The sequence below is a fragment of the Neopelma chrysocephalum genome, unplaced genomic scaffold, assembly GCF_003984885.1.
Source record: "Neopelma chrysocephalum unplaced genomic scaffold, ASM398488v2 Primary Assembly neopelma1_67, whole genome shotgun sequence".
Classification (NCBI taxonomy): domain Eukaryota; kingdom Metazoa; phylum Chordata; class Aves; order Passeriformes; family Pipridae; genus Neopelma; species Neopelma chrysocephalum.
The window spans coordinates 7590446-7612591 of NW_020897726.1; the positions used below are offsets into that span (position 1 = coordinate 7590446).

General features: G+C 36.0%; 1 protein-coding gene across 1 annotated transcript in view; it reads right to left on the reverse strand.

The window, feature by feature from the left end:
• Window positions 1-249: 249 nt before the first annotated feature.
• AGMO (alkylglycerol monooxygenase) overlaps window positions 250-22146 on the reverse strand; it is a 187949-nt gene continuing 166052 nt past the window's right edge. Inside the window, exon 13 of the mRNA XM_027684772.1 lies at window positions 250-961. Within this exon, the coding sequence (XP_027540573.1) occupies window positions 881-961 (81 nt within the window). The 3' untranslated portion in view covers window positions 250-880. The remainder of the gene's footprint in view (window positions 962-22146) is intronic.

Here is a 22146-nt window from a genome sequence, read left to right on the forward strand (position 1 = left end):
ATTTGTATTTAATTTTCCTATCTTAGTACAAACCGTCTTTCCAACAGCTCCTGAAAGACAAGATGTGCATCTCCCCGGACATAACCCAGGCAGGAAATTACCAGAAATTAAGAGCCCAGCCTCACAAATATTTTGTCATGTGAGTAACATTAGTCAATGGGATACCCACATGTAAATTCTGGCTTTATAAGTATCTAAAGTTGGCAACACAGGTGTACTCCATAAATAATTCTCCCTAAACGGCATGTCTGCATTATACAACACATACATCAGCCAATTTTATTTAAGATGTTTCAACTCATACTAGTTCGAGTTATTTTATCATGCTGGTTTTAATCATTTTCTTGCTACGACTACTCATCCTCATGTAGCTGTATGTTATGAACACTGAATTGGGCATGACAGGGAGATTCTGGTGTAATTCAATCATTACAGAAAAACCGACATTCACATATGTTTATGTTTAGCCTCACTAGGAAGACAGTCAGTCACTTTACACCGGGTTACAACAAATATGATTTTAATAATTCCTCTTGTGAAAAATACTTTTCACATATAATTACGAACAAAATTACTGCAAAAATGAAATTAGTTTTACATGGTTTCCAAAAATTTGCAATCCTATGAACGTAAAAAATCCATGTTGTGAATGAACGTTTTATTTAAATTGGGGAGAAATTAAATATTTCTTTAAAAAAATCAAATAAAAATGAATACGCCCTCTAAAGAAGCTTTCAAACATTCTTACCAAATCACAAACCTCTCCTATCATAACTGAACTGATTGCAATTAGGTAAGATTCATGGTTGATTAATTCCAAGGAACTTAGAACATTATTCTAAAGTGCTGTTTCCATAATTAAAGAGATAGATTTGCTCTTTCAGTGACGTTTATCTTTGCACGAAGTGATCCGCTTCATGATTTGGATTCCCCAGAATGCAGCACAGAGGGAAAACAAGACCTACAACACAGAATATAAAATGAGAAATATTATATAAGTTTTTGTGTTTTTTTTTTTAATTCTACTTATCTGTAAATATAATGAATGGGTGAAAACAGAGAACTCCTAAGTAGAAAAATTATACAAGAATTCTAAGCATACTAATAAATGCACTTTAGGAAAGTGAAAAAATTTCACAGAAAAAAATTTCACGGAAAAAAGCTTTCTTTTTTCTCTGACTCTTTCTTGTGTGCATTCCTGTTGAATTTTGACAAATGGTTTGAAGAATGCTGACACTGTAAGTTACATGATAGGGTACAAATAATCAAAGTAGCCTTAAACAGAATCTATGGCAAAAGAAGTGTTCCAGCTGCAGTACAATAGATCAGTGCTTATTTCCCAGCCTGCTATTTATGATGAGATATAAAGTAGATTGGAAACAACTTAAAGGTGCAATCCTTTTTGTCTTGTCCTTGGCTCTGTGCAATTTTATTTTTTCTTAGTCAGTGAACTCAATGAGAGATCTAAGAACTTTTTTTCACTAGTTTATTTGCTGAAAACTGCCTTAGGATGAGTAGGAATAATTCTAGAGTGAAGTCTAACTCAGGTAATAGCTCTGTCCAAAAAACAAGAAGGAGAGCCAGATAAAATGTGTGTGCATATGTAGGTATGTGTCATTTTGTATTTCTGAAAGAAACCTTTGACTTTCACACAGAAAAATTATTCTAACTCAGAAAATTGCAAAATTAAGGCAGTTGTTATTGGTTACTGAAGTAAATGAAATTTTTTACTGTGAGTTCCATTTATACTGAAAGATACTTTGTTCGTGTGATTTTTTGTTTGTTTGAAGGAACAGAAAATTTTGAAAAGAAATTGTGAAGTCAGGTTATAATAATTTCTTTTTCAGGTTAATCTGCAATCAAAGAGTATTGACTAGGAGAGCTCAAATTTTACAAATAACATCATCTAACATTCAACATTTAACAATGCATGCCCAAAGTTCTTTCTGTTTTCATCTACATAGTCACTCACTGAGGTACATGAGATCACAATGTCCAACATAAATAATAAATTACCATAATACCTAAGAGGTACTAATTTTTCACTCAGTGAAGGCAATGTGACAGGATCAGGTCTGATCCCTCTCACAATCTGGGACAGCTATGCATTCTTAGCACAGGATGAAAATAACACACTGTATCAGTAAGTAGAATTCAAATAAAATAAAATAAAATTCAATTCTCATTCAATCAAGACAAATTCCTTTCAACTGCTTTTGTTGAAGGCATTAATTCTACTTGAGCAAGGGTAGGCAGTCTACTGTGTTTAAAAATCTGATGATGCAGTTGGTGCTGTACTTGAGGACCTATTGGTAAGAGACGCATAAAATGCTCACCAGAAGATTTATTTCTAAGAGTTTCAGACCTTAGGTAGAAAAGATTTAACTTCTTTTCTTTTCTTGCATTATCACAAACACCTTGTAAAACTGCACAGCTCTGTTTTTACAGCTACGAATGGAAAGTTTTTTTCTAAGCAGTGCTGCAGGCACACACTATCCATGTTTTGTGAGATGCTTTATTTTTATACTGAGACACTCTGCAAAAAAAATCTAACTACAAATAACTACCTGTATTCCTGATTTGGCTGTTATGCAGTTGGGATGAGTGTGAATCATGACATATGTAAAATGATGACTTACACATAACATGCTCTTACTGTGGAAAAATACTTTGTCATGCTATCTCCAGAAACAGAACTTATCCACTTGTCATAATTAGTACTTCTTTGACACGTTACTAAATTTCTTTCATTCGTCACCTCAGAAAGATCACTCCTATTCCTGGAAGATGCATTAAATATAGAAGTATTTCATTTTCAGAAAAAGCACATTTAAGCACATTTAATGACTGAGGTGCAGGGCACTTGTAGGGGATTAATGACTGTTGGGAGATGATGATGATCACCTGAAGAAGCAAAACCATGGGCCATTAAGCCCCAGGAAATGTCCTCAGCTAAAGACAGTTATTGCTATTATAGCCCAAAACTGGAAAAAAAAAAATCTTGTGCGAATTTTTCCTTTTTAAATGGCATGATGCAGTTTCTTTTTTCCTAATTAAAGTCTCTATTGTGAATTTCCTAAAGCAGGCAATCGATGCTTGTGGGAGAGTATTTCAAATTGCAGTTATTATATCCAAAATGGAAAACCACATACTGCACACTGTGGATCTGCAGAACCATTTTGGCTTCATGATTCCATGAAAGTATTGATTCACTGCCTATCAATGTCAGGACTGCCAGTACTTGTGGAAACAATGTATTCAGGAAACAATAATTCTGCAAGGTTGTGGGGGATGGGGGTTTAAGTAAAACCCAAACATCAGGATAAAAAATTAAGAGGCCACATCTTCCCTTGAATTACAGCAATTCTGGCTGGCTTTACTGCTGTAACACTGGCTACCCTGAGCAGAGCCAGCTGTATGGGGCTACCAAGCAGAAAATTGCTGTGTAGGTTGGAGTTCAGTTTCTTTTGACTGCTGCTACATATTTTGGAGTTACTAGGCTTAACTCACTTGAATGAATCGTGCAATCAGGTGATGTCAGCAATGGAAAGCTGTGATGATATGTGCCAGAACTCTGAGCAGACAATAGTGTGGGCAGCAGGAAGCAGCAAAGAGCATTCTACCAGACAAGTTGAACTATAGTTGACCAGTATTTTTCTAATGCCCTCAGGAAAACATATTTCCTGAATCCTATGTGCAGGTATTTTGTATTTTCTGTCCAACACTCTCACACTCTAACAGTTGTTTTTTTACTTGGTTGTTTGGTTTTGGTTTTTTTTCTCTTTCTAAATTATTGTCACAGAAATTCTCATTCCTTATTATATTCTCCAAACTCATTAATATTTGTCCTTTGATAAAAATATTCACATATCAGCTTCCTAATTCAGCCAGTTTTGAAATAAGAAGAGAGAATGAAATAGTATGCCTTTCTCTTTTTTTATACTGAGAAAAGTTCTCCCACAAACAAGATTACATAAGAACATAATTTCACTTCTGTCTTCAAATTAAAAATTACTGTGGACAGTAGTCATATATGGAACAGGCCTTAATGCAGAATTTCTCTCAACCATACATTCAGTCAAGATAAATACAAACTTTTTGTCTCTTAGTATAAACATTTGTTACATTTACCTGTTGAAGTAACTACAGATTACTTATAGAATGTCCTTTAGACTTCTGGAAGAGTACTGTCCTCTTACAAATATTTACATTACTTCCTTTCATACAGTCTATTTCCATACAGCCATATTCTCTCTCTGAATAAGCCTACAGAAATGCAAATAACATTACTCACAAGAAGAAAGATAGCTTAACTAATGGATTGACTGCAGGACTGAGTCTGCTCTTCACAGGAAATTCCCACTGGAGCAATCTAAGTTTATTAGGCTGTAAAGTAGTTTAAAATCATTAGCTAAATTCAGGCACCCACTTCTGCATGATTAGCTTTGTTGCTGAACACTAATGTTTTCTGCCATTTTCTCTTCTATAATGTCTTTGTATATCTGAGATGCTTAGACATAGTGTCTTTCTTCTTGCAGATTTCATCTGGATGGAATTAGAAGGTTTTAGACACTGGTCTAAAAATGTAGTCAAATGTCCAAAGATATTCCTGCTTTAGGGAGGGGGAAGAGTCTTGAACCACAACACCTCAGATACTTTCCTGACATTTGTCAGACTCTGCCCAGACTTGTTCACTTCAAATTTTACTGCAGAGACAGCCTGCAACTGTTCAACGAATTTGCTCTTTCTGGGGTACAACACCATGCAAATGGGCATGTTTATGACACTGACTTCTCTGAACATCTCAGTGCTGGGGAATGTATTCCCGGCTCTGGAGAGAGCTCAGGAAGATTAGCACATCCACATACTTCATTAAGTTGGCTGTTCACATCATAAAGTGGACCTGGTACTGGTAAATATGATAAACAATTAGTTCTCTCAATGTGTGCTGAGAATTGTCAATGTGATATGAGAAATGTTTAACTGATACTTCAAATCAAACATCATTAAGGCTCTTTTTAAATTCTTTATATAACAATCTGCACATGGCTTCTTCAAAGGCACCAGACATCATTTCATACTATCAATAGTAATGATAGAGTAATTTTTAGACTTTGTCTGAGAAGGCTGTGTCTGGGTAATGTCACTGTCCTTTCCTAGTAAAGATGGATATCATTAACTGATACAACAGTTAAAAACCCCCTAATATTGATAATAAAATGGTCAAAAAAACTATTTCATATTTCATAAGTACCCAAAGATGTATTTTTCACTAATACCACCATTGTTTTCCCATTTCTCTACAGAGGACTGTTACAGGTGCTGAAATACACAGAGGAGATAGAAAATATATTTCTCAGAAGTAGGGAAAGAGGTTGACTATTTCTGGAAGTCAGGATTAGGGTAACAAATGCATGGATCTTCATTCTCAGTGTAATGTTTCAAGATGAGCAGTCTTGTAGAGAAATGTCATGACATTAACAGCAGAGGCAAAAATCACTAATCTTCTACAGTGCACAGATCAAGAAGATTGCACTAGCAAAAAAACTGCAATAATAATAGCTGGAAAGGGAAACCAAGAAACAGTACAGTTTCTTCTCCGTGTGATGACTCCCATATACTTGGAAATATATGTAGAAGAAAGTGGGAAGACAATTTTTCTTTTTTTTGGTGAAGAAAATGTGGATACGAGGGAACAGGGACAGCTACAATAGAAGTGGCTTCACAGCTTTTGTCCAAGATTTCTGTAAGAGTAGCAGGATGTCTGGAAAACCTCCATCAGGGTTCACAACATGCATTCAGATTATTGGTGCAGCATGTCTCACAGATTCAGCATTCCCCTGACCTAGAACAAGGTGTGTATTTGATGTTCCTGCTCATTGCAGGGAAGATGGAACCAGATGATCCAAGGGTTCCTTCCAACCTTAACTATTCTATGATTCTGTGATTAAGACCTTGTTTGCCCATACAGGATTAAGCCAAGTATCTTCAACACCCACAAAGTGGCTTAATCCTGTATGGGCCAATAATTCACTCACAGAATGGCTTCTTGTTTCCATGATACACCTCCCTAGTTATACTTCATTACAAGCAAATAATGAGAAAATAATAGGAAAGAGATATATATATATCTCCCTTTTATTATGTTAAATGTTTTAAACATTCCTTCTTTTATTAAAATATGGTCTGAGACTCTAAAGCTGGATAATGCATGAAAACATAGGCTGCAAAAGCCCCCATACCTTAAAAGGCTTATATTACCTATGCAGGAAAGAGAAAGAAAGATCTGGAGGAAGGATATCTATTTCTCAGTTGCTTTCACAGCTGGACACATCCCCACTATGAAATCAAGTGCACTGCAGAGATGCCTGAGCTAGCAAGCACATAAGCTGCTAAATCTCAGCACAGCACCAGGTTTACTCTGTCTTTCCTGGCATTGCACACAAGCTACTAAGTCACATTCCTCAGTTAAATACATGGGGATTTTTACACAGCAGTGATACCGCAGTTATATTTAGACCTAAAATGCCTTATGTGCATTCACCATGTTATCTGGCATCATGTCCTTAGGAGAAGCCAGCCTCTCAAATCACTTGTGGAGATAAATGTATCCTACTGAACTGTTACCTATGAAATACCTTTTCTCTTGAGTCACAGAATAATCCACAACCTAAGCACTAGGATTAGGAAGGTTTTACCTCATTCCCCAAAAGATAAAAAATCCACTAAAGTGGGAAGCTTTGCTGTCAGTCATATGAATTGGAACTCCGAAACATGCTAATAATTATTAAATCTTCACCTCATGATGGGCTAATGTAAGCTGGAGATGGTATCAACATCATAATAATTAACATATATATAAACTCTCTGCATCTCTTCAGTATGAAATTTGTCTTAAAATATTTTTTTGAAACATCTGATAATACTTTCCAAAGCATTACCTAATTCCATCTATAAATTTCTAGATCATTTTAAAATGTTTATCTATTTCAAGTTGTCCTCAAAGTAAAACCATGCTAAACAGAAAAATTCTTTTTATCTGTTCAGTGCATATTTAAAAATAACTTCTGAACCAAGTCTGTTTCATTCTTTTGCAAATAAATTCTAAAAAAAAATAGTGTTTATGAATTATCATCATTGCTTAAAAATGTCATAAAACCTGCAAACAAAGCTTACACTTTGTTACACATTCTAGAGCACAACAGTATTTTAGAATTTCTTTCATATTGCTTTAGTTTCATTTCTGACAACACAGTTCTGAAAAACAAGTTCAAAGATCAACAGTTTTCAAAGGCCCTAATTTTGAATGTCACCTTTTTTATTTCAAATGTTATGTAATTTTTCAGCCTCCATTTCCCCCCAGATTTGAGAAACAACAGCCATGGAAATTTTCTCAATTATTATATTATCAATCAACAGTTAAAAATAAAGCTTTCGGAAAAGTTAACAAACTGATGACAAAACAAGATGACAAAATTTACTCAATCTGTAAACATACCAGTTTAATCTTTTGCAGACTTAGGCCAAATGAGATTGAAAGAGTTATTAATAGATGTTCATTGCAGAAATGAAATATTTGAGATAGCCCTGTCTCAGTTTGGCTAAAGCTGTTGAGTTTATTTTCTTAAACATTTAAACAGGAAATGTACCCACTGAGATGAAACATCTCATTTACTTTATGCCTGTCAGCAGCTGTAGCATAATTGCATACACTCCACTGCATCACTTCTAGCTCAAACACAAGTTGGAGGGTAAGCCAGTCATCTGCAAAGAAGTATTTCACTTTACAAGATATTATTTAAATTATATGTAAAGAGCAGTTTAATCTCCCTTATTAAAAAAAAAAAGCTCATTTTAACTGAACTGATAGTTTACTGCACAGATCCTACATTTTATCAAATTTATATTGTTATCTTAGGCTTAAAGAATTGAATGCTTTTAAATCCAATATTCTACATGAGTTTGGGCACCAGATGATGCATGCAGGAGAGAGCTCTCCTTTATACCTTCATCTTTGCTTGAAAATACAGAAAAATTAGAGCTACAGAAAAAAAAATTGTAGTTTGAACATAGAAGAAAAATTGCTAAACATTTCACAATTTGGACTGGATAGTATCTGGCTCTGTAACATTCCCCAGATAAGCATCTCCAGAGATAATTCAATCTCTTCAATCCTTTCATTTTTTATGTAAGTTTAATACAATAATATACTGAAATTGCAGGAAAAATTTTAGGTAAGTCAGTGTCCAATTTCTCCATCATTAGCAGACACAAAATAATCTTTGTTTCTATATGGATGCCTTCATTTCAGAGTGTGGCTATAGTGCAGAAGCACCCTGGCAGGGTGATGAACAAAACCAAGAGCAGTCCATCAGCCTGGAGAGTTCTGACAAAGGGGGCTGCAAAGTGATCTTCACTCACTGGTATACTAAATATTCTCTTAAGAAAAAGTTGACTAGCTAGAAGCTCCAAAATGGAAACTTTTCCATTGTGTGTGAGGAAAAAATATTAAAAAAGTAATCCCAGCCTTTAATTATAACCCACAGACATTAGATCACTGACGGGAAAAACTTTGCTGCAGATGTTGAAGAGAAGTGATGGGGAAAAGCTGGCTACTGTGACTAACAGCAAATGTGAAAGAAAGGATTAAGAATGTGCAGAGAGGGATAAAACAATTGAGTGACAAGTGGACAAGATTTCTAGTAGAGTGAACACCAGAACAGCATTCAAGACAAACAGGGGAAGATCAAGGCTAAAAGTCACCCAGGATTAAGACTGCTCTTAGACCTAACATGTTGTAAGGAGAAATTAATCCTTTAATTAAAAATGGAGAACATGGAAGGTTGTTCTCAGCATTAAAGAAATCAAACCAAACCAACCAACCAAAAAAGCAGCCACTTTTGAATGAAGGAAATGGGTTAATGTTCATTTATACCATGAAGGAAAAATCTCGCCATAGAAGATACATGTCCAAGTCAAAGATAGACAGAACACACCCATCCTGTTGGCCAACCCTCTTTTGAGGCCAAAGGCAGTAAACTCTGACTGTTTTTAAGTTCAAGGAGAAGAAAAATGTGCTGAGGTCAATCAAGCCCTCTGTCCATCCCTTCACATGGAAAAGTAGGATCTCCTGGCTGTTGGTGTCTCTCTTCCCTGCTCTCAAGACACTCTTCCTGTGTGCTGGCTTGTTGCTTCTATTCTTGTCTGAGGAAACTCCCATTTGTTCCCAAAACTCATCATCTTTTAATTATATGAAAGAAGTTGTTATTGACATTAAACCACAAATGTATTCAAATGGGGTAAATCATTCATATTCCAACTTATTATGTCAAGCCAATGTAATGGTATTAAAGTAGGTTAGAGAAAAAAAATTAATGGAAGTAATCTATGTGACTTTTTACTAGGAAAACTAGGGGACTATGGTCTAAATGAAACTTCTTTCTGGAGTGTACAGAACCGAGTGCTAGAAGAGACATTCATGAAAGAAGAATAAATTATTATATCACAAAATGAGAGATAATCATAATTTAGATGAAAAATCAGGCATGTATATCATAACATTTCTAAAATACAAAAAAATATGAAACATCTCTCTTTTCCTGAAAAATGGGAGATTTTATAGTAGATTTTAAAAAATCTGGAAATGTTGAAGAAAATGTGTGATTTAATAGAAATGGAAGATACTAAACTTAAGAGAAACCAAGTATGCCATGAGGAATAATCATTAAGGAGGAGTACATAAAAAAAAATTTGAGAGTTAGAGGAGTTTGTAAACACAACATGACTCAACCAAACAGTGGTGATACAAAAAGATGTCAGTATCAATGTGGAAGATATTAACAGAAGCTTTTCATGTAGCCCACAGGTATTGATCCAGCCTACTGGAAGTTGGTGAAGTCTTTAAGGAAACCATAGATAAGCTGGATATAGTCATGAAGTAGACTACAAGAATTATAAAAGGTTTAGAAAAGCTGACCTGTAGGAAAGCTTGAAGCAATTCTGCTGTGCATTCTTGAGAAAACAACAAACAAACAACAAAAAACCACTCAGAAGGGGAAGAAGATCAATCTTCTGCCATGTAAAAGACTAATACAAAAAGAAAAGATGACAATCTAGTGCTCAGGGTAATGGAAACAACAATATCTTTTCTAACTAAAACTTTCATTATATAATGGATGGCTACAGGGATGATATAGAGATGGAATCAGTTATGTAAGGAAGCTGCTGTGTAAATGGTTAGACAGGCATGTGTCTCTGGTGTAGCTGTACTTGATCCTTCTTCAGTGCAGGCTCTCCACCAGCTTGGTATTTTTGTTTATTCAAAGTGAATACAAAAGCACTCTTCACCTCTACCTAACTTTTGCTAAGCTCTAATTTCCAAACAGTGGTTAATAAAGATGTGACTTCTTAGCACGTGGAGCAACCACAACTTAGCAATGTTCTTTTTTGCAATAACCAACCTTGCATAAGACTTTTCTGATTCAGTCTCAGATGTGGTTTTCACCTTAGTAGAAGAATGAAAAGCAGAATATGATGTTATGATGTTTCTGCCAGTGGACAGGGTTGAACCTGCTTCCTGTTAGAGCAGTCATAGGACTATTACATTTGAGATCAGCTTGCATTGGCTCTTCAGTCAATAGCTGCAAAGGCTGCTGGTAGAAGCATGAGCTAGTTCACTCCCATTTTACACTCAGCATGCTCTACACTAAAGCCATGGGACTGCGTAGTCAAAATCATTTGCCTTTAAGACTGAAAGAGTAATTGAGTAGTTATGGTAAAAGCCTGGGATGCTGGGCTATTCAATCTGCATTCTTTGGCATAGATTAGGCAGCATAGAGCAAGACATTTAGCCTTTACAGTTTCTTAGCTGCAAAACAAGCAATTACTCTGTTTCCCCAAAAAAGAGTTACTTTCCAATCCCTGTTTTACTAAAATCCCAGATAGTTTCATTCACTACAGTAATGCTGAGAAGACAAAGACATTTCAAAAAGACTTAGATTTAGCCCTCTGTGTTTTTTTTCTCTGACAAGCCTCATATCCATAAATCTGAATCCATACTTTTTTTTTTAATATCTCAACATTTATGTACTTGGATAAACACAACAGACATCCTTAAAAATCACATCATTGCATGCATTTCTTATTTCACTCCAGCTATTGAGCAATCTTAATTCCATAACTCATGGAACTGACCACATGAAGAGCTAAAAATGGTGTGAGAATTTTTTTCCATCTCATGATTAGATTGGTTTTAAAAAACTCTCACAAATCACTATATTATTAACAATGGCAGAATGATGGAAAAAATACCAATTCAGGTTTCAGTATCATATGAACATATCCTTTTCTTATTCTAAGTTTTTGGGTTGGGTTTTTGGTTTTGGTTTTTTTTTTCCCCTACGTTGAACCCTGTACTAAAAAGCATGTTGTGCCCTAAATATGCTTGTCTTGGAAAGGCTATTTGGTATTGTTGTATTTGTATGTCAAAGGGAGGACTGAAGTTTCAACAATTGTTAACCTCTCCCATGGTGTGCTAATAAAAGGTCAGAGACCCATATGTGGCTTGCAGCCTGGGGAATTTCTCTCAATGTTCTGCCAGGGATGGGATTGCCTGAACGACTTCTCTTGTAAGTTTTAAGCCATAAACTGCATCCTACTTGGCTTGCTGTGCCAAAACCAGACCCAAGGGTATCCAGAGTCTTAGCTGATGGGAAAAAATGAGTGCTTCCTATGGAAGCCACAGATGTTTTCCTGAGAGAGAGAGAGCACAGATGCTCAAATATTTCTCTGCTTTCTGTTTCTGACTACCTGTTCTGGCAGCAGTTCCAAGAAAGGGGGAGGACAGAGGCAGGCATCCAGCTGCTTTCAATAAGCCTTGGCAGCACAGGTAGTGATTGCCTAAACACTAAAAATGTTCAAGAAGGAATTTTTTTCTGGATTTCAAACTATAAAAAAGGTGAAAGCATGCACTAATGCTCCCCATCTTCCCATCTTGAGGAGAAATTTAGTGATCAGTATAAATACCTTAATTATGAAAGCAGAGACTATTTCACTATTGAAAGACATCACTCATAGAAGTGTGCGTTTGTATGTATATAAATATATGTACACAGAAACTCAAGCAGATATAAAAAATATATACATCCAATGCATTTTCTAGAAAGATTTGTTTCTTCCATCAGACAGTAGGCTGATTGTTATAATACGGATTTGATTTTGAATTGTGAGGCCATAGTTATTCCCACTGTAATCCTCTGAAGTCAAAGAGAACACATATGCAAAGTTATATTATACATTGATTTGGCCCAGAATTGTATTTAACATCAGCTGCCTCATAAATATCACTGAAATCACATGACATTAGGATGTGGCTTATGATACTGTTTAGTAACTATTTAGTAGTTATTCATGTCTGCCATTTCTTTCCTATACATATTGATGTCCAATGATCTTTTCATAGATATACTTGGTCAAAAGTCTATGTTTCGGTTCTGCACAGGTTACACAGCTGTTTTGAAGCCCTTATATTGACACTGTTCAAAAATTTTCTCCAGTTCTACCTTTTGAAGTTATGTAAATATTTCTTAAATGGACTTCATTAGTCAAATTACAACACAGTAAATTAATGTAAGCAAAAACTGAATAGCAGATAGTTACAGCTGATAAGTAAACAGCAGAACAACATATACATAAGACTGTAAGCCCCCTGGATTAATGATCATTAATTGTTCAATTAATCAGCAGAAGCACTCTCAGTTAAGCTTACAGTTCACTAGTTTATTTGCTTAAGGACTGCTCTGTCAGTCTCGCTCATGGTTGCACCTGTTTGTTACCTACAGTGCTTATTCAGTGCCTGCCCCTTTTGTTACAGACTCTTTTCCTATGAAATGAAAAAACTCTGTCTATCAAGAAGGGAAGTAAGTAGATGAGCACCGATGTCTGCAAAAACCTTTGGGAAAGAGTAGTTCTAGAAAAGTGGTGATGCTTCCTAATAGACAATCAAAAAGGAATTCTTCCCACAAGACATCTAAATGATGTCCCCTTCAAGACTCCCATCAGGCTGCTTAAACAGCCACTGACCAGTCTTCCTCAGAGCAATCCCTCTCCAACAAATTGTTGATCAAGACCTTTCATTTACATTCAATTCCCCAAATTTTTTGTTGTGCATGACTTGATTGCTGCCTACACACTAGACACCTTTTCTACTTCAACCTGGTGATCAAACTACATTACCAATGCTCTTGCACTAAAAGCCAAGCTGCATTCCTAGCCAGTACTTTCCCCAGACAGAGCAATAGCTTTGGCTTGACAGCTTCCACAAAGGTACTTTGTTATTGAGGGTCTGAGCCCTTCCTCAAACCAGAGCTGATGAAATCAACTCAAGTCCAGTATGGAAGACACAATATTTCTGAAGCATAAAATAAGATCAGCTCTAAGTGGTGATCTCATAGCTCAGCCATGCAGGCTTCTGCTCTTCTCTTAGAAATAGAAACCACCAGCAAGACAGTGAAGGATTCCTATGAATCCTTCTAGGAAAGAAACAAGAGGAAGCAAGTGGTTTTACTTGACCAAACCAGGAGAAATCAGCAAGTCTGGGCTTGTAAAAAAAGTCACAAATTCGGAAAAAGAACTACTGTATTTAAGCCACTAATTTATTGTACTTCCTTGCCAGATCTTTCTGCTTTCTTGTCCTAGTATTTGTAACATAGAATCTGATACTCTAGTAACTAAAAAATGAACAATCCTCCCTTTTTTCTCCAAACTAATTGACAAGTGCTTAAAAATGTCAGGTGGCTGCTCAGGATAAAGTGTCCTTTTCTGACAATAAGAATCAATTCCTCACTACCTGTTTAAATAAGAATGTAACCATTTTCAATTGTTCATTAAGGATCAAAGAGGTTTTTCTGATGACTAATTAACCTAGGATTAATCTAGGTAATGATATATTTATCTCTAGTTTTAGTTTAATTATTCAAAATATTTTGTGTTAGCTCTTTTAATTATTTTTCTACTCTTAAATTAACTCATAAGGAATTTTTCCATTTTTTGTTGAAATTATCTCCTGTTTTTTACATCCTTCAAGCACTCTCAGAATAGAAGCTTTTTGCAGTTATGCATATACATCAGACAAATGATTCTTTCAGCAGTGCTATAAAAACAAATTGCTTTTTTTTTTGTTGAAAGCCTGCATACTTAAATACTGAATCATACAGAAATACGGAAAATAAGTGTGTTATCATAATAATTATTAAAGCCAGAGAGTGAAAGGAAACAGGGTTACAGAAGTGTAGGCACAGTTCTGAAAAAATCATATACGTATATATATACATATGTGTGTGTGATATAAGAACAAATCTCGCAACCCTTACTCACAAAAGTAATCTTACTGAAGTCTATAGGAGGACGGACATAAAAAATGCAGTATTAACGCTGAATGCCTGATAGAAGTCCACTCATTTTTTCAGCTATAAGAACAAGTATTGCATAAAAAAAAAAAAAGATGTCCAGATGAGTAAAAGGGCTCAGCAACAAGATAATCTTATAGAAGACTTATAGACATGTCTGTAGTGATGACAGATGATAGAACCTGAGGAGAGGCTATCACAGAAAATTTGGAGTATGGCATTGAGTCTCATGACTGTTAAAGAAAACACCGTCAGATACTGCAAGAAGATGAGTCTGTACATAACGGAATTTACTACTGTAACCATAATGACACCATCAGAGAGAACAGATTTTTTGAATAAAGAAGCAGCTAACTGGCTAAAAAACCCACGTCTACCTGCCACTAACCAGAGAAAAAGAAATGACTGAGCTACCCACAGACCGAAAAAAGCTTATCAGAGTCTGCAATATCATGTAAATGCATTCAGGATTAGAGAGAAAAAGTGAAGAAGAATCAAACAAGTCTGAACACAGATGTTGTCTTTTTGAATAGACAAATATGAGTTCTTCATTAACTAAACACACACAATAATTTAAATGCATAGGTTTGTTCTAGCTGTAGCTAGCGGTTTTCTGTGGGACTGTCTTACGGGGCTGATTCTAATCCACGAAGGGGAACTGGATCAACATGCTTTACTGTGCTCATCAGGCTACAAGCCATGCCAAAATATTGGGGAACCGTAGCATGCAGGGTGACTCCCAGCAGTTCACTGCACCCACGTGGGGTGAGCTGGACTCTGGGATCTTCCAAAAGGCTAGAACAATGGTAAAGGCGACTTTGCGATGGTATTCCTATGTAGGCTTTCCAAAACAGTCCTTGAATGGGCTCATTGTAAAGCTGTTCTCCCACATACATCCATAACAAGAACACATAATGAGTGTAAAATGAAAAATTTATTTTTTATAGTTTTGTAATTTTGCCCAGTGGTTTGTCAGTCTTATGAATTCCAAGTCTGTTGATTCCTATGTGAATTCATACTCAGTACTGAAATATAATTGTCTGGAAAATGTGAGAGAGAAAGAAGTAACATTTATTTATATATCTTTAACATAGCTCACCAATTTTAGAGTAAAAAAACATATGCAAAATCAATCAGACCTATACAAATGATTTTATCTCCACAAAGCCATGTTTGCTTTATGAAGCATATATATGGGATATAGTAATTTAAAAAACCAAATCAAATAAGAGTTCCATTCTTAGGGTGCAAAACCTTAATCAGGGAGTTGTGCAGAATGTGTGGTTCATTAAAAATGAAATTAGATTTGTAGTATGACATATATATCTGCAGTTAGGAAATAAGAGTAAAGACATATACGTCTAGCATTATTTTGTCAAAATGCACAGAAACTGTGTGGGATTGATATGACTGAAGCCTATTACCGAGATGAGGGGAGGAAGAACTTATCAACCTAAAAGATACAACTCTAGATTTGAGTTCACTTTCATGTTGGGTTTTTTTGCATTAAAAAAATGCAGTTGTAAATGATTTATCTCCATGAAAAGCTTTGCTATGTTTATGTAAAGTATGTTTAGATACACTTTTTTTATACTAATTTTATTCACCAGATTTCAACCTTTCTGTAATACGCAGTTTTTATGCAATAGATTTATTAATCAAAATAATTTAGCTATTTCCATATGGATTCTGCTTTTCCTACAGATCGTATTATTACAAATCCTTGAGGTGCCTGCATCATATTATTATCTCAATTTTCTATTATATTTACGTCAAACACACATTCAACCTTGTATAAAGACATCCTATTGCAATCCAGACATCCACCCTGTACAAACCTGACAAGGTACTTGACAACTTTTGGGAAGGTAGTCCCTGAGCAGCCTACAAGAACTGCCTCTCATCTCTTGAGTCCATGTATGTATGGACATACTCTTTGTTTGGTAAAAACACCTGTCTGAATGGCTGGTCCCTAAAAGAGTGGTGGTGGAGTTACATCCAGCTGGCAGACGGTCACAGGGGGGTTCCCCAGGGCTCAATAGTAGGGAATTGAGTGCACCCTTAGTCAGTCTGCAGATTACACCAAGATAAGTGGGAATGTTTGATCTGTTTGAGGGCAGGTGGGTTCTGCAGAGAGATCTGGACAGGTTGGGTCAATGGGATGAGGCCAATTATATGAAGTTCAACGAGACCAAATGCCAGGTCTTGCACTTCGGTCACAATAACCCCATGAAGCACTACAGTTGGGAAGCTGCCCAGCAGAAAAGGACCTGGGGGGGTTGGTCAACAGCCAGCGATACATGAGCCAATGTTGTGCCCCAGTGGCCAAAAAGGCCAATGGCTAATGGCATCCTGGCTAGTTTCAGATATAGCATGGCCAGCAGGACTAAGGCAGTGATCGTGTCCCCTTACGTGGCACTGGTGAGGCTGCACCCTGACTGCTGTGTTCAGTTTTGGGCCCCTCACTACAAGAAGGGCATTGAGGTGCTGGAGCGAGTCCAGAGAAGGGCAACAGAGCTGGTGAATTATCTAGAGCACAAGTCTTATGAGGAGCAGCTGAGGGAGCTGGGGATGTTTAGACTGAAGAAAAAGGAGGCTGAGGAGAGACTATCACTCTCTACAACTGCCTGAAAGGAAGTTGTAGCCAGGTGGGGGTCAGTCTGTTCTCCCAAGAAACAAGCAACAAGACAAGAAGAAATGGCCTCAAGGTGTGCCACAGGAGGTTTAGTTTGGATATTAAGAAAAATTTCTTCACCAAAAGGGTTATCAAGCACTGCAACAGGCTGCCCAAGAAAGTGGTGGAGTTGCCATCCCTGAAGGTACTTAAAAGATATGTAGATGTGGCACTTAGGGACATGGTTTAAATAGTGGACTTGTCAGTGCTGGGTTAATGGTTGGACTCCATAACCTTAAAAGTCTTTTCCAACTTGAATGGAAGTGAGTGAGACTAAATTCCTATTTCTCAAGCAATAGCAAGCAGGTAAACCACTCTACCAGTTCTATAAGGTTGCCTTATAGAGGAAAGAGAAGAACTACAATCTGCCATCACCAGGTCGAATATATGGTGGAAAAAGTACCATTCAGAATTAACCAAATATTCATAGAGGAAGAGTGGCAAAAGGAAGCCTATTTACTCATATATCAAGTCAGTACTATCTTTTTAATGTTAAAGAGATAACAAAAAGCTAAGAGGCCAGCAGCATTGGCGTGTTGGTGTGTGACCTGTTAAGCTTACAAAAGTTAAAAAGATATAAAAACATGCTCTTGGGACAGATAACAAATAAGCATATAAAGCACAATGAACACTTGCTCTTCCCCAGAACAGCAGCAGAACTCTCATAATTCCATTTTTGCTGCTCTCCTGAGGAAAATGCTCCTCACATACTGATGGTTATAACTTCTTTCCTAGTTCTGTGTATCTTTTCTTCTTTTTTTCTTTTCATTGTTACACTTGATATCCTGCTATTACATCAAGAATTTCATGACCAACAGTCATAAAAATAAACAATAAACCCTTGTTGGTTTTAGTTCTTCCCTTTTCAATCATTTTATTTTGTTACTCTGCCCTTTAACCAGAGCAGCTTGTGGCAATCTCTGATGGTATTCGTGTACTCCTGCCTAGCCTGGCATCCCACCTGCTGTAGGAACTACATGTATATTTACATCCTGTATCAGCTCTGCACTTCTCACATACCCGGTTCCCTTCTTGGACAGCACACATCGGACCAAATCTATGAATATGAGGATAGTGATATCAGAATAAATTATGAGGGGAAAAAAAGTCAGAAAAAATTTAGCAAATGAAAACAGTATTAAGGATTTATATAGTCATATCATTAAACTGCCTTATAACTGATAAGTTCTCTTTGAATAGGGACAAAAATGATGTCATTACTTTGAATTGGTATGTCATTGAAAGCCCACCAGAAAACTGTCACTAAAAACTCAGGTCATTTCAACAAGCTTAGCTCATTGGAGAGTAGCATCTGGGTCAAAAGGAAACACACAAAAGACAAAATAAATAAAATAAAACCCCCCAAGAGACAGAGTAGGAAGTGCAAATGAGAAGCTGACAGGTAGGGTGCAATTTTCTCTAACTATGGCATTAAAGGACAAATATGGGTATTGCAAGTAATTCTATGAGAAGTGGACATGGTGACCCAACTTAGAACTTAGATGGTCATTGCTGCTCAGGTATTGCAGTGATGAGAATATTATATGTATACACACACACACACACACGAAATGCATTACATATATCAATTCCAAAATATGAAACACAAATGTATATGAGTTTCATGGGCTAGGGGTATTAGAAATGTATGACTGGAAGAACTTTCTGAAACAAGTTCAGTTCCCACAGTGATAAGAAACTACACAAACAAATATTTTGTCCAGAAAAACTTACAGAACGTAACAGAAGCTAAAAATATTTCCCCAAATGCATTGCTAAGTTGCATTAGTCTGTAATAAAATCACAAAATCTACAACAGCTCTATACAAAAAAAGAAAATATCAGAGAAGCCATAACGGCACTCAAAGGCACACACATAGAATGGAATTACAGTTCCTCAAATTCATGGCTGTAAGAGTCAGCGTTTCTCATTATGCTCTTGCTAAAATCTAAAAACATACTACAAAATAGAAATATATTTTCCATATCAGAGTTTCTCAACTTAGAGTGTGCTTTGGAATTTTCTAGGAGGAACATTTCTAAATTACACAGTGTTTTAGTAATTCACATAATTAATTTTTGTCTTTATTAAATTCACATAAACATTTGTGTGGTTTCTGTCAATAATTGTGTGGTCTGGTAATTTGTCACAAAAATTTTGTGTACATTTATTTGTGGAATGTTTGGCTGAAGCAGCACTCATATTAACGGATACAGAAAAAAAAGACAGAAAACAAAACATGTATGTCAGGAACATTTCCTTTAAAGGTTTTCTGTACAGATAGAATAGCAGTGTGGCATGGAACTACAAGTAAAAGTGAAATCCATACAAATGAATTGACATAAATAGGTACAACATTTCAGAAAAATAAAATCCATGTAGTAAATTTCAGCTATAAATCCTAAATCTTATATCTTAGAAAAAAACCCCCAAATCTTCAAATCAAAAATGTTGTGTGGGGTTTTATCAATACTAGCCAACTGAGTGGCCAATTTAAAGTGAGATATTTGTTCCTTTCATGCAAGAACCTATTATTGGAGTTCAAACAGATGGTGGATCAGGTTGAAAAAAAAGTTCTTTAAGAAATCAGATATCCGTTCATAAAACTTCGGAAGATGAGATGCCTTTTTTTTTGTTTTTTCTGAAAAAGGTTTACAGGTAGCTTCAAATTGGAGCATTTGGGATATAAGTCTCATTGAGAAGGTTAAACGCCCTTAAAATTCTTTTCCCGACAAAGCAATCTTGCCGAGTTGGTACTCTAAGGAATGGACATAGTGACTGCTGCAAAAGTTAATCACCTCTCCACAAAATCACAAAAAGTAATAGTCACTTAAGTCATCAATTCCTGTAGGTTGGCACTGGGAGCTTGTTTTCATTTTTGTTTGCTGTTGCAACAACGCTATAACAAGTATAGAGAAAAATCTTATTTAAAGCTTTTCTGTAACTTAGGGTTCAGTTTTTGTTTTCTTCCTGCTAAGACTTTGGTTTCGGCTTTCTTGCAAATTAAAGTTTATGAATTAGAACATGAAACATCACCAGTTAGACTTTTTTGATAAATAAATAATCACAATATATAAGCACAATGAAATTAATTGTCTGAAAATCTAGTTTAAACATATTAGTTGTTTTTTTTCTTGAGGGTTAAAATTTTTAAATCAACCAGAAGTTACATCTCCATCTGTTATAACTATATATACTATATATAACTAATATATTTTTAACTTGGTAAAATTGGTACAAATTACATGAAATCATAATAGTAACATTTTGTATTCATTCCTCAAGTAATAAATGGCTACCAATATACATGACTGTGGAGAATGAAGCACCATAAAAAACAAAGTGACTAATTTTAGTGCCTTTAAATGTAACTTGTGTGTTAGTTTGGGGCGCTTTTTTTAACATTAATAATATCTAATCTTCTAATCTTAGTAATTAGCAGTGTTAACGGAATTACATAAACCAAATTTAGCCCCTTCATTTTGTGCCCAATTCTTATTCAAGTGAACTTATCAGTTCTGCCCAAATGATGAACATTTCACAATAAACACAGTTAAAATGACCACTTTGGTAATCTAAACTTTAGATCTTCTCAGTACCATATTTTCAAGCTCTGACCCGTTAGTTTGTCTGCATTGCCACCTGGAGGACCTCCCAGCAAAGTCAGGTAAAATTCTTTGGCTGAGATTCTGTGTTAAGACTCCAGGACTTAAAGCAGCCTCTTGTGCTGCAGGAGACCCCAATCTCTCCCACAAGAGACAGTCCTGAAAAGTGCCAAGGCAGCCTGAAAGACATCTAGCTGCCTAAACAGGTATATGGTAATCCATGTAAACAGGAGACAAACTTCTCTAACTTCCCCTCCCCTCTGCACTGTATCTTACATTAGCATACATACTAATAATTATATTCATTGTCTTAATTGCAAAGGTCTGACACTAGTTCAGTTCGCAAACACATATGAGGAAGCTGAGAAAAAGAGAACACAGCTCCTTGAAAGCCAAAGGCAAAACGAAGAACTTAAGTTCTCCAGTCCAGCTGCACTATCTAAAAATGTGGTAAATAACTAGGAAAAAGTCAGTCAAGAACTTGGATCATTTTTTTAAGAGATTAACCAAAAAAAGCCCTAGTGACTAAATATTGAACAAATAGTGGCTCCTTGAAATTACTGCTTAGTCTGAGGCCTCAGACTTACATAAAAACCAATAAACAAGTGAGAAAGAACATTCTATCAGATAGAGCAACAGAGATTTGAAGAATTTTGCATCCCTAGATAAAAAATGAAACTTCAGGGATATATCAACCTGCAGAAAATACCCATGAGACATCATATTTGGGAAGGAAAATAAGATGATGTTACTTCAAATGCCTATAAAGACAAGTCCTTTATAACAACTAGAGATAGAAAACAGGTTTTAAAATAATGCAAACACAGTAACTCTGTAGCAAGTCAGTAAATAATGTGTGATAGCAAGTAAAAAACAACTGTTTTCACCAAAACTGTCATATTTTCATAAAGCAAAACTTTTCAGAAAAACCTGAAACCTTTTCTGTATGTCCCCTGAAGGAACATAATACCCTAGGCATATTTTGGTTGCAAGTCTAGCTGGTCAACATATGCCATCAGAGCAGATCAGAATCTACCCACAGATGCAAGTCATTCCTGAAAGGAGCAGATGCTACCAGAGACACAGAGATGACACTGCTGCACCAGGAAAGAAAGGCTGCTTCTGCATGAGGGGGATCAGTATGTCATGAATCCCCCAGCAGAAGTGTCCAGGAGACAACTACAGCTAGTGGTTGGATTATTACTTGGAATTCAAGGAAGTTTTAAGGAACAGAGAGATTCAAACCTTATCTTATACACAGTGCATGAGTGTGAACTAGATAAAACAATGAGGAAATCTCAACAGTAGGTTTTAGCAAAAAACAGACCACCTGTTATAGGTATGAAAATAATATCCTAGGTACATCTGTGTGTCTCAGAAGAATAGCCTAAGGAGATAGAAATGGAAGTGGAAACGGGAAAAGAGAGCAAAAAATAATGATGTCATTCGAATAACAATAAA